This window comes from Microcaecilia unicolor, chromosome 9 (assembly GCF_901765095.1).
Source record: "Microcaecilia unicolor chromosome 9, aMicUni1.1, whole genome shotgun sequence".
NCBI lineage: Eukaryota > Metazoa > Chordata > Amphibia > Gymnophiona > Siphonopidae > Microcaecilia > Microcaecilia unicolor.
In genome coordinates this window covers 137,045,944-137,058,745 of record NC_044039.1, presented here as the reverse complement: position 1 = coordinate 137,058,745, position 12,802 = coordinate 137,045,944, and the positions used below count along the sequence as shown (strand labels likewise).

The following is a 12,802-nucleotide window of genomic DNA, read 5'->3' as shown; positions in this document are numbered from 1 at the left end:
AATAATTATAGAATTGTTTGAGAGATTTTGTTTGCGTTGTTCGTTCTTATTTCCATTTGTGCATGTGTTGTAAGGCATATACAGTGAAATTTCATTAAAAAATAGAAAAGGAACTTTATAATAAGAACTCAAGTGCAAACCTATAAACTACAAGCAATATCCCAAAATTTTGGATAATGCATTGCAATTTCAAATTCAACAAGCCAGACATAAATTTTAGAGAGAAGACTTTGCAGCAAGAGTAGGCTCTAACCTTCAAGACCTATTTAGCTGGACAGATTGCATGAATAAAAAAACAATTATCATGCAGTGTAATTGATCACTAGGAGGGGGGAATATTTATTTTTTAGACTACTAATAGAAGTGTCAGTGCTGTACTGTGCATAGGGGAAAAATGGAAGATCCTTAAAAAACAATAAATGCAAATGTTACTGGTGTGGATGGCTGCACTTGAATGAAGCTCCATCGATCTATGCTGTAAAACCCTCCAGCAGCAACTTTTTTTTTTTTTTTTGCTGTAAAGTGATCAGGAGAATGTATGATGTAGGGCAGCAGGGCTCAAACCAGTCCACTGGCCCTCTCTAGCCAGTTGGGTGTTTTAAGATACCCGTTATAGTTGACTAGAGGAGTAGCCAAGTGGTTAAGAGTAACCAGGGAAGCCCAGTTTGAACCTCACTGCTGCTGCTTGTGAGCTTGGACAAGTCACTTAAGCCTCCATTGCCTCAGGTACAAACTTAGATTGTAAGCCCTCAGGGGACAAGGAAATGCACAGTATAACTGAATGTAACTCACATCGAGTTACTACTGAAAAAGGTGTAAGCTAAATCCAAATAAATACATAAAATGTTTACATACTTCACTTCCAATGCATGCAAATATCTCTTACATATTCATTAGGGATGTTTTGAAAGTCCAACTGGCTGGGGCGGGGGCCTGAGGACTGGTTTGAACACTACTATTACAGATATTTGTGTATTCTCTTTCCCCTTTGGTACTGCTTCTCCTGCCAAACTCTTGTCTATCTTTGCTGGTGTATAATCTTTGCTTCTAGTTGGTGACTTTAATGCCTTCTTCCTTTGATGATAGAGCTGCATTTACTACCATCTCCCTCCTTCTTTCCACCTCGCTCCTCCCTCCCCTCCCCGTCCCTCCCGGCAAAAAAAAAAACCCAACTTGAAATATATAAACGTGAGTTTTGTGTTCCAGGCTTGTTATGAAAGTGGAAAAGAAGTAAACGTGGTGCCCAAAACATCAGCTTCCTCAGATTCTCCATGGGTTGGACTTGCAAAATATGCTTGGTCAGGGTAAGTATTGTATAGTGGCTTACAGGGCATCCTAGGAAAAGAAAATAAGCATAACCACTTGCCCTCTGTGTCCATTGTTAATTTCATGAGCTGTTAATTTTATAAAAGGATTATTCTTGCACTCCTTGCACTCAGATATGTCACTACGGTCTAGTACAGTGGTTCCCAAACTTATTTGGTTCACAGCACCCTTTGTATCCGAGCAAATTTTCACAGCACCCCCCTCCTAGCCACAACAATCTTTGTCCCTCCCGGCCACACTGGTCTCCGCCACCTCTCCGGCCCACATAGGTCTCGCCCCCCTTCCCCCCCCCCCCCCCCGGCCATACAGGTCTCCCCCCCCTTCCCCCCCCGGGCCGTACAGGTCTGGCCTCCCTTCCCCCCTCCCCCACCCCGGCCGTACAAGTCTGGCTCTCTTCCTTCCCCCCCTCGGCCATACAGGTCTTGACCCCACCCCCTTCCCCCCTCTTTCTCCCCCCTCGTCCATATAGGTCTCGCCCCCCCCCCCCCTCCCCTCGACCATACAGGTCTCCATATTTTCTCTGCACAAATATAACATTGCTTGGGTGTCCCTATAACCAGCCGCCCCAAATGACACACTGATTACGATTTATAACAATTAACACTCTACCTATGAAAAGTTATACCTACTCTGTGTACATCTGTTTCTCCGAGGACAAGCAGGCTGCTTGTTCTCACGACTGGGTTGACGTCCATGGCAGCCCCCACCAACCGGAACAAAACTCCGCAGGCGGTCCCGCACGCAGGGCACACCCACCGCGCATGCACGGCCGTCTTCCCGCCCGTGCGCAACCGTTCCCGCTCAGTTTTTTTCGATTCTGCGCTGGAGAGAGACGTGTTTCCGTCTCTCTCTCTATCAGCCCCGGAAACTGGATTGCGGCCTAGCCGCGAGTTTTTCTCTTTTTACGAACACGTTCGCGTCTTTTTCTTCCTTCTTCTGTAAAAAAAAAAAAAAAACGAAAAGAAAAAGTTGTCCCCTTGTCGTCTTTTAGCCGCGGGGGTGCCTCTGCTCTCAAGAGAGCACGGAGTTCGAGGGATACCGCCTCAGTGCCCCCGGGGCGGGAGTCTCGCACTCTGGACTCGTTTGGGAGGAAGTCCTACCAATCTTCCATGCTCGTGACCCGCATCCAGTCATACCAGCTCTACACGAGCATTCACATGCGGAACAGTGTGAAGCAACTGGCGGACCTGGTTGACAAGCTCCCTCCGGAGCAGTCCAGGCCCTTTCAGTAGGTGGTCAGGCAGCTGAAGGTGTGCAGAAAGTTCCTGTCCAGGGGTATCTATGACACCTGTGATTTGGCATCTCGAGCTGCAGCCCAAGGTATAGTGATGCGCAGACTGTCCTGGCTGCATGCCTCTGACCTGGACAACCGCACCCAGCAACGACTGGCGGATGTCCCTTGCCGGGGGGATAACATCTTTGGCGAGAAGGTCGAGCAGTTGGTGGACCAACTACACCAGCGGGAAACCGCTCTCAACAAGCTCTCCCACCGGGCACCTTCAGCATCCACCTCAGCAGGTGGACGTTTTTCCCGGGCCAGGCAGGCTGCGCCCTACGCCTACAACAAGCCTAGGTACACCCAGCCGGCCCGAAGGCCTCCTCAGGCACAGGGACACTCCCAGCGCGCTTGTTCCCATCAACAGCGTGCGCCTAAGCAGCCCCCTGCGCCTCCACAGCAAAAGCCGGGGACGGGCTTTTGACTGGATCCATGGGAACATAACCGCCATCAAAGTGTCCGTACCGAACGGCCTGCCGGTCGGGGGGAGGTTGAAAGTTTTTCACCAAAGGTGGCCTCTGATAACCTCCGACCAGTGGGTTCTCCAAATAGTGCGGTGCGGATACACCCTGAATTTGGCCTCCAGGAGCCCAATCCTTCAGCTCCCATCACAGGCAGGTACTTGCAGAGGAACTCTCCGCCCTTCTCAGCGCCAGTGTGGTCGAGCCCGTGCCACCCGGGCAGGAAGGGCAGGGATTCTATTCCAGGTACTTCCTTGTGGAAAAGAAAACAGGGGGGATGCGCCCCATCCTAGACCTGAGACGCCTGAACAAATACCTGGTCAAAGAGAAGTTCAGGACTCTTTCAGGAACTAGATAGATGGGAGGGCCTCAATATATCTTGGAAAGGGTGTATCCATGCTATCAAGATGATGTTGCTCCCCAAATTATTATACCTATTTCTAGCGCTGCCCATACTGATCCCTGCCTCCTTTTTTTCGCAACTAAATAAGAAAATGTTCCGATATATATGGAGGAAGAGGCCTCCGCGGGTTAATAGAGCCACGATGTATCAGACACTAGACCGAGGGGGTATGGGAGCACCCAATTTTTACCTATATTACCAAGCAGCACAATTAAGAATACTAGCTGAGTGGGCTCCAGGGGCAATAAAGAAATGGATGCACTGGGAGAGAGCATGGATAGGCAGATACACGATAGAGGATATATTGTGGATATCAGGGAGAGAACTGGCATATATACTGCAAGGACTACCTATTAGTCTAAAACACCCTCTCCAAACATGGCTGCAAATTAGAAGGTATATGTTCCCGGAAAGGAAATATTATCGAAGAACAGCAATACGGTGGGCGGAGGGTTTCCCATTGGGGAGATCAGAAAAGATATTTGGCAGCTGGGCAAAAGCAGGCTTATACACACTAGGGCAAGTATGGTCGGAGGGAAACATGATTAGTTTTCAGGAACTTCAGGAAGAATATGGATTAACGGAGAAAGATCTTGTTTATTATTGCTGTTTACGTAATTTTATTAAAAGACTAGCACAAGACGAACTAGATTTAGAAGAGACGACCCTCGAACTAGCAATGCGCAGGGGAGGGGGCAGAGGTAGTATATCCCGGATCTATCTTGCATTATTGGGTAGGACAGACCCTCAAACTATTTATCATAAGAAGTGGGAGAGGGTGTTGCAATGTGCGCATCCTAGAACAACATGGATGAGCAATTATAAATATTTACTCAAGGCATCCCCAGCACAATCTATCAATGAAAACGGACATAAGTTATTGTACTGGTGGCATTATACCCCAGATAGATTGCAAAAGATATATCCGGGAACCTCGGGAAAATGTTGGCGGGGCTGTGGTCTCCAGGGTACGTTCTACCATATTTGGTGGACATGTCCGAAAGTGGAACTGTTCTGGGAGGCAGTAGTGAAGTTGGTAAATACAGTGCTGCCTCACCCATACCCAAAGAAGGCAGAGTACTGCCTCCTCCATTTCCGACCCAGCTCATTTCCCAGTGGACAACATAGATTGGCTACTCAATATTTTGTAGCGGCCAAGATAGCCTTAGCTCGAGCCTGGAAACAAGCAGAAACACCAGCATTGCCACTGATAACTCGCAAAGTAGACTTTTTATATCAGATGTCGAAATTGACTGCTAAGAGGAAAGGCACCACGAAAATATTCACGAACATCTGGTCAATATATGAACAATCTCAAGAACCAGAATCAACGCCACTGACTGAGGGAGAGAGGGGGGGAGTGGGACCATAAACTAGATATTGGTTGATGATATATGATGCTATTTCGTTATGTTTGTAATTTGCTATATTATCAATAAAATATTTGCAAAAAAAAAAACAAAGAGAAGTTCAGGATGCTTTCCTTAGGCACCCTTCTACCAATGATTCAGAAAGACGATTGGCTATGTTCCCTGGATTTAAAGGACGCTTACACTCACATCCCGATACTGCCAGCTCACAGTATCTCCGATTCCGTCTGGGAATACGGCACTTTCAGTATTGTGTGCTGCCCTTTGGGCTCGCCTCTGCACCACGGGTATTCACAAAGTGTCTTGTGGTGGTTGCGGCGTATCTACGCAAGCTGGGAGTGCATGTGTTCCCGTATCTCGACGATTGGCTGGTCAAGAGCACCTCAGAGGCAGGAGCTCTTTGGTCCATGCAGTGTACTATCCACCTTCTGGAGCTGCTGGGGTTTGTGATAAATTACCCGAAGTCCCATCTCCAGCCAGTCCAATCTCTGGAATTCATAGGAGCACTGCTGAATTCTCAGACGGCTCAGGCCTTCCTTCCCGAAGCAAGGGCGCAGAACCTTCTATCCCTTGCCTCTCAGACCAGAGCATCTCAGCAGGTCACAGCTCGGCAGATGTTGAGGCTTCTGGGCCACATGGCCTCCACAGTTCATGTGACTCCCATGGCACACCTACACATGAGATCGGCTCAATGGACCCTAGCTTCCCAGTGGTACCAAGCTGCGGGGAGCCTAGAGGATGTAATCCAACTGTCCACTGACTTTCGGAATTCTCTGCAGTGGTGGGTGATTCGATCCAATTTGACCTTGGGACGTCCATTCCAAATTCCTCAGCCACAAAAAGTGCTGACAACGGATGCATCCCTCCTGGGGTGGGGAGCTCATGTAGATGGGCTTCACACTCAAGTAGCCTGGTCCTTTCAGGAAAAAGGTCTTCAGATCAATCTCCTGGAATTGCGAGCAATCTGGAATGCTCTAAAGGCTTTCAGAGACCGGCTGTCCAACCAAATCATTTTGATTCAGACAGACAATCAGGTTGCCATGTATTACACCAACAAGCAGGGGGGCACCGGATCTCACCCTCTGTGTCAGGAAGCCGTCCAGATGTGGCTTTGGGCGCGCCGTCATGGCATGTTTCTGCAAGCCACTTATCTGGCAGGCGTAAACAACAGACTGGCCAACAGGTTGAGCAGGATAATGCAACCTCATGAGTGGTCACTGAACATGGGCGTAGTCCGCAAGATCTTCCGAGCGTGGGGCACCCCCTTGGTGGATCTTTTTGCTATTCAGATTAATCACAAGGTCCCTCAGTTCTGTTCCAGGCTTCAGGCCCACGACAGGCTAGCGTCAGATGCCTTTCCTCCTACATTTGGGGACAGGCTTCTGTATGCGTATCCTCCCTTACCTCTAGTAGGGAAGACTTTGCTGAAACTCAAGCAAGACTATGGAACCATGATCCTGATTGCACCCTTCTGGCTGCGTCAGATTTTGTTCCCTCTTCTTCTGGAGTTGTCCTCCGAAGAACCATGGAGATTGGAGTGTTTTCCAACTCTCATCACTCTACATCCAAACCTCCAGTCTCTGGCTCTCATGGCCTGGATGTTGAGAGCTTAGAATTCGCCCCCTTGGGTCTTTCAGAGGGTGTCTCCCGAGTCTTGCTTGCTTCCAGAAAAGATACCACCAAGAGGTGTTACTCTTTGAAATGGAGGAGGCTTGCTGTCTGGTGTGACAGCAAGGCCCTAGATCCTGTTTCTTGTCCTACACAGACCCTGCTTTGAATACTTTCTCTACACTTGTCAGAGTCTGGTCTCAAGACCAACTCAGTCCCCTTAGTGCAATTAGTGCTTATCATCGCCGTGTAGAGGGTAAGCCTATCTCTGGACAGCCTTTGGTGGTTCGCTTCATGAGAGGTTTGCTTTTGTCAAAGCACCCTGTTAAGCCTCCACTAATGTTATGGGATCTCAACGTCATTCTCACCCAGCTGATGAAAGCTTCTTTTGAGCCACTGAATTCCTGCCATCTGAAGTACTTGACCTGGAAGGTCGTTTTCTTGGTGGCTGTTACTTCAGCTCGTAGAGTCAATGAGCTTCACTTCTTGGTAGTGCATGCACCTTATATTAAGTTCCATCACAACAGAGTAGTCCTCCGCACGCACCTTAAGTTCTGCCGAAGGTGGTATTGGAGTTCCATCTCATTCAGTCTATCGTCTTGCTAACATTTTTTCCCCGTCCTCATACCCACCCTGGCGAAAGCAGTTTACGTACCTTGGACTGTAAGAGAGCATTGGCTTTTTACTTGGAGCGGACAAAGCCCTTCAGACAGTCCGCCCAGTTGTTTGTTTCTTTCGATCCCAACAGGAGGGATGTCGCCATTGGAAAACGCACAATCTCAAATTGGCTAGCAGATGCATTTCCTTCACTTATGCCCAAGCTGGGCTGACTCTAGAGGGTCATGTCATAGCTCATAATGTTAGAGCCATGGCTGCGTCAGTGGCTCACTTAAAGTCAGCCTCCATTGAGGAGATTTGCAAGGCTGCAACGTGGTCATCAGTCCACACATTCACATCTCACTACTGCCTTGAGCAGGATACCCGACGCGACAGTCGGTTTGGGCAGTCGGTGCTGCAGAATCTGTTTGGGGCTTAGAATCTTACTCCACCCCCCTAGACCTATTTTTGTTCTGTTCCAGGCTGCACTCTCACTTAGTTGTTTATGGTTTCAGGTCAATCTAAGTTATGTCCTCGCTGTTGCGTCAATCTAAATTATGTCCTTGCTGTTGCGAGGCCCAATTGACCAATATTCATTGTTTTGAGTGAACCTGGGTGCTAGGGATACCCCACTTGTGAGAACAAGCAGCCTGCTTGTCCTCGGAGAAAGCGAAGATACTTACATGTAGCAGATATTCTCTGAGGACAGCAGGCTGATTGTTCTCACAAACCTGCCCACCTCCCCTTTGGAGTTGCTATTTATTTCTCTATATGCTCTTTGATTTAACTGAAGAGAAGTGCTCATGCGATGGGCGGGAAATCAGTCTGCGCATGCGCGCCAGAAGACTGGCAAACTTTTTAATTTTTGCTTGCAAAATGCCGATTCCTGGGCTGACGTGGAAGTCGACCCACGTGAGAACAATCAGCCTGCTGTCCTCGGAGAATACCTGCTACAGGTAAGTATCTTTGCTTGTCAAATGTAACAGGGAAGCATTGTGCAAGAGCTCCATTGGTATATTGTGATTTAAAGCAAAAAGACCACAAGAAGTGGAAAGAACACAAGTCCCATGGGATAGACTGAGCCAAAAACAAGGAGTGGGAACTGGATCAGGTTCTTCAAAACAGACCACGGACTCAAAATGTAGAATTAAAGATGTTTATTTAAGTTGACTTGACACGGGTACCATGTTTTGCTCACACGTGCCTCCCTCAAGAGTCTTGATGCGTATATTTGATGTTCACATTTATCCTTGGCAATATGTCTTGCAAAGGCCATCGTCTGTTTGAGCCTGATCCAGTTTCTACTCCTTGTTTTTGCCTTGTGATTTAAAGCAGCATAAATAGACAACTTAGCTCCAAAATACATGGCAATATAGGAGAGAGCAATGTATGAAAACATTTATAGTCAAGGGAATGTTAGATGAGAGTCCTAAAAGTAAGAAAACTTTTGTAGATTCAGAGAACTTTGACAATTTTACGTGTTTTACCAAACTAATTTAGCAGTTAAGGTAAAAAGAAAAGAGAAAAAAAGTGAGAAGGACATACTATTACAAAGTAATAGTGACAGCAGTAAAATAAGATTATGGCTGCCCTTTGAGCATTACGAGAACAGTCCATTCATTTTAATTCCTGGTGCAGTGGCATGGAACGCAATTAATCACTGACTTCCCTCCTACTACGTTGCATCCATCTTTCCATGAAGATATTAATTTGAATCTGATTCAATTCAATTCAATTCAATTTGAATCCACCACCTAAAAAAGTCTTGCTGAAGTCTTTCTCTTATGCAAAAAGTACTCTCTGTGTCCCTTAATCTTGCACAGAAAGACTTGGGTTATAACTGTCCACCCAGTTGTGGATTGACATTAAAATACGTTTTTACATGGCTTTACTCAGCGCTGGAAGTTATATTTTTGTTAAAGTAGGATGCAAAATGCTCACTCGCTAGCTGACCAATATTTAGTGAGTGAATTTCTTAGTTTAATGCTGATGATACAGTGACCATGTGGGTGGTAGAAGCAGACAAGGGGCACATCGCCTCCTTTCCCCATTATTGGTAGCTGCCAGGTGTGCTAACAACTTTCCAGAAGGGGGCAGAAGTAGTAGTAATTGAAAGAAGAGCTTCTGTTACTTCCCTACCCCTGTGCACCCCTCACTGCAGCTGTGGCCTAGTGGTTAGGGTGGTGGACTTTGGTCCTGGGGAACTGAGGAACTGAGTTCGATTCCCAGCACAGGCAGCTCCTTGTGACTCTGGGCAAGTCACTTAACCCTCCATTGCCCCATGTAAGCTGCATTGAGCCTGCCATGAGTGGGAAAGCGCGGGGTATAACTGTAACAAAAATAAAAACAAAAAATACTCAAGCTGTTGTACCAATGGGTTTCATTCTTTTGTAACAATGCAGGAAGTAAAAGAAGAGATAGAGTTCAAAGCATAGGCAGTAAGTGTCTCAACTGTTTGGGGAGGCTAAGGTAGGCGGGGCTAAGACACCTTCATGGGTGTCTCTGGTGCAAATGTACCAGTTGCCCCCCTCCCCTCTACTAATGATAATATGCATGTTAAATGTACTCCAAGAAATTGTGTGCCAAAAAAAAGTCAAAATGTGCACCAAAATAGTACAGCATATTAAACAGAACAGTGTTTTTAGTATTCTAAAAATACTGTATATGTAAGTACTTTAACATTTGGCTGCCTAGCTTCTCAGTACAGTATTTTTTTGTTGGCCGTGTGAACAGTGGTGTTCAACAGCACTGTAACAGAAATCCTGTTGTTACAGGCAATCCATGAAATGATTTCCTTAATTCTTTTTTGTAGGTTGCCAGATGGTCACCAGACTTCAGACCTGTTGGCCTTTAGTTTACTAGTGAGTTATCAAACATGTTTGGTGTACATATTATCAGTATTAGCTAAGTCTAGTGGTTAGAGCCGCAGTCTGAGAACCAGTGAAGCTAGGGTTCAGATCCCACTGCTGCTGCTTGAGAACCAGAGGCAAGTCACTTAGGGGTCCTTTTACAAGGGCATGCTATTGTTTTTAGTGCGTTAACAATTAGCGCATGCTAAACACTAGAGCTGCCCATAGGAATATACAGGCATCTCTAGCATTTAGCGCAGCTTATTCTTAGCACGTGCTAAAAACGCTAGCATGCCTTCATAAAAGGATCCCTAAACATTCCACTGCTTCAGGTACAAATGTAGATTGTAAGCCATTCGAGGAAAGGAAAGGAAGGCTAGGAAATAAGTAAATGCACCTGAATGCAACGCATCTTGAGCTACTGCTGAGAAAGGTGTTATATACATTCAAATCTAAAATCCAGTACCACACATAATGTGAAGTGATACAAAACATTACAAATAGCACTTGGGATCTATAGAGCAATTCTATACCATAATAGCACTAACTTCTAGGAGTCACTCAACAAGGGTGTACCTACAAAAAGGCAGCATTGAAAATATTGGAGTGGCCACTAGAACATCAATACATCATCTATTGGAAAAACTAAACAAACCAGATTATTACAGATTGATCCTACATAGACATTTGGTTTTAGCAGAATACTTGTTTTTTTTTTTCTTCACATACGCAGAGCATAGATAGACCCTCACCAAGTACAAAATAAGTAACCACAAACTAAAAATAGAAATATGTAGACAAAAATACAAACATTTGTATTCCACCATACTTAAAGGTTCGAGGTGGATTATGGCAATATAACTAGGCATCTAGGATGTACAGTCAAATATAAAATATTAAAATCAATTTTATATTACCCATATTCTTAAAAATACACTTATGGTTTTAATAACTTCTGAAATTAAACTGAACCCCTAGAAGCTAGACTCTGCCTACAATGCAACACTAGAGAAAGAGAAAACAGTGTTATGTGCCCCCCTGTATTGTGCAAAATATAAAGATAGGTGTACATTTCAAAAATTTACACTTAACCACCCACATCACAAATGAATAAAAATAAAACAAAAAAAAATGTAAAATAAGGTGTTTCCTTTTATTGGACTAATGTAATATATTTGTCAATTAGCTTTCAGAGTCCAAACCTCTTTCCTTAGAGCAGGACAGTATGCTGCTGTTGTGGTATTATGGTCCTGACCTGAGGAAAGTGGTTTTAGCTTCCAAATGTAGTAAAAAAATATATATATTAGACCAATAAGGTGCTAACTTTTAATTTTCCATTTTTTGTTTTATTTATTAGAGCGAATAACATGGCTACCACATTACTTTATCCTAAATTAAAAATAAAATTATTTTTTCTATCTTTGTTGCCTAGCCATTTAGTTTTTCTAATCATGTTGGTCCCAATCTCTGTTTTCTGATTTTTTCCCCCCTACAGTTTCTTGACTCTCATACCAGGGTTTCATGTCCATTTGTCATTTTTCTCTCTCCTCCTGTCTTCATGTCTTCCACTTCCTTCATCTCCTACACTGATCTTTTTCTCTCAGCTTTCCTTAATTGTATTTTTTCCCTATCTTCATTCATTCTTACAGTCTTCATTCATTCATTCTTCAATTCCTCTTTTTTTTTTAACAGCAAAAGCTTATGGCTTCCTATCTTTTTCCTCACCCGGCCCTCCATTCCCCTTTCACTTATTCCCCAGTCTTTCACTAACTCTATCCTTGCCTGTTCTCCTCCCCTCCATCCAGCATGCCCCCTCTCTCACTCCTTCATCCAATCAGTGTCTCTCCTCCTTCTCCCCCCTTCCAATCAGCGTCTCCCTCTCTCCCCCCCCTCCAATCAGCATCTCCCCTCTTTCTCCAATCCCCTTCCAATCAGCGTCTCTCCTTTTCCCCCGGCAACCAATAAACAACAACAAAAAAACAGCCATAGAGCTGCATTCACTGTATACGTAGCTGTCAACTCTGCCAATCTCACCCTCTCTAAAACGGAAAGTTGGCTAGTGCATTTGGAGCTGAAATTTCTTATTCTAGTTAAAGGCTTTGCTGAATACCTGGATTCTGCTTTTGTCATACATTTAATTCAAACCTTGTGCTTAATTGAGGGAATTAGATTCCCTCAGTTATTGATAATCTGATGACCATTTTTCCTCACTTATTTTGATATCTGTGTAAGGTACTAGTTCTCAACCTAGTCCTTGAGATTCACCCAGCCAGTTCATCCACAGTGAATATGCCTGAGATGGTTTTATGTGTGCTGCCTCTATTGTATGGAAATCTATCCCATGCATATTAATTAAATTCTAATTTAAGTAGCTTTTTGTCTTTTACAAGAAAGTGGAGTGTTAATAAAATGGAAACTTGAAAATTGTGGATATCCTGAAAATCAAACTAGCTGGGTATGTTTTGAGAACTAGGTTGAAATCCACTGGTATAAGTGAATTCTAGGATGAAATGCCAAAGATCCACCACTGGTTGAACTTAAAATCATCACAAGCAACTTTTTTCTCTCTTTTGAAATGGGTATTTTTTTTCTTTCAGAATATTTGATCAAGTAATTTGTGTAGCACTAATGTGCGGGCTGTTCCTAACACATTGCCAACAAATAGAGCAATAATGAAAAACAAAATTCAGTTTGCAGAGAACTTGTTCGCTTAGATTCATGGCATGTATTGCCATGTCCTGCTGAGACCCTATGTTTCCAGCACATCATTCTCTGAGCCCTTTCTTGTAGGTATGTGATTGAGTGTCCTAACTGTGGAGTCATCTACCGTAGTCGTCAGTACTGGTTTGGGAACCAGGATCCAGTGGACACTGTGGTGAGAACAGAAATTGAACATGTCTGGCCTGGCGTAA

General features: G+C 44.8%; 1 protein-coding gene across 1 annotated transcript in view; it reads left to right on the top strand.

Annotated features, from left to right (window-relative positions):
• The window catches only part of ZFYVE1 (zinc finger FYVE-type containing 1), a 170,943-nt gene that overhangs the window by 105,303 nt on the left and 52,838 nt on the right, over nucleotides 1-12,802 (top strand). The window contains exons 6-7 of the mRNA XM_030214356.1: nucleotides 1,207-1,304; nucleotides 12,681-12,798. Of these exons, the coding sequence (XP_030070216.1) occupies nucleotides 1,207-1,304; nucleotides 12,681-12,798 (216 nt within the window). The remainder of the gene's footprint in view (nucleotides 1-1,206; nucleotides 1,305-12,680; nucleotides 12,799-12,802) is intronic.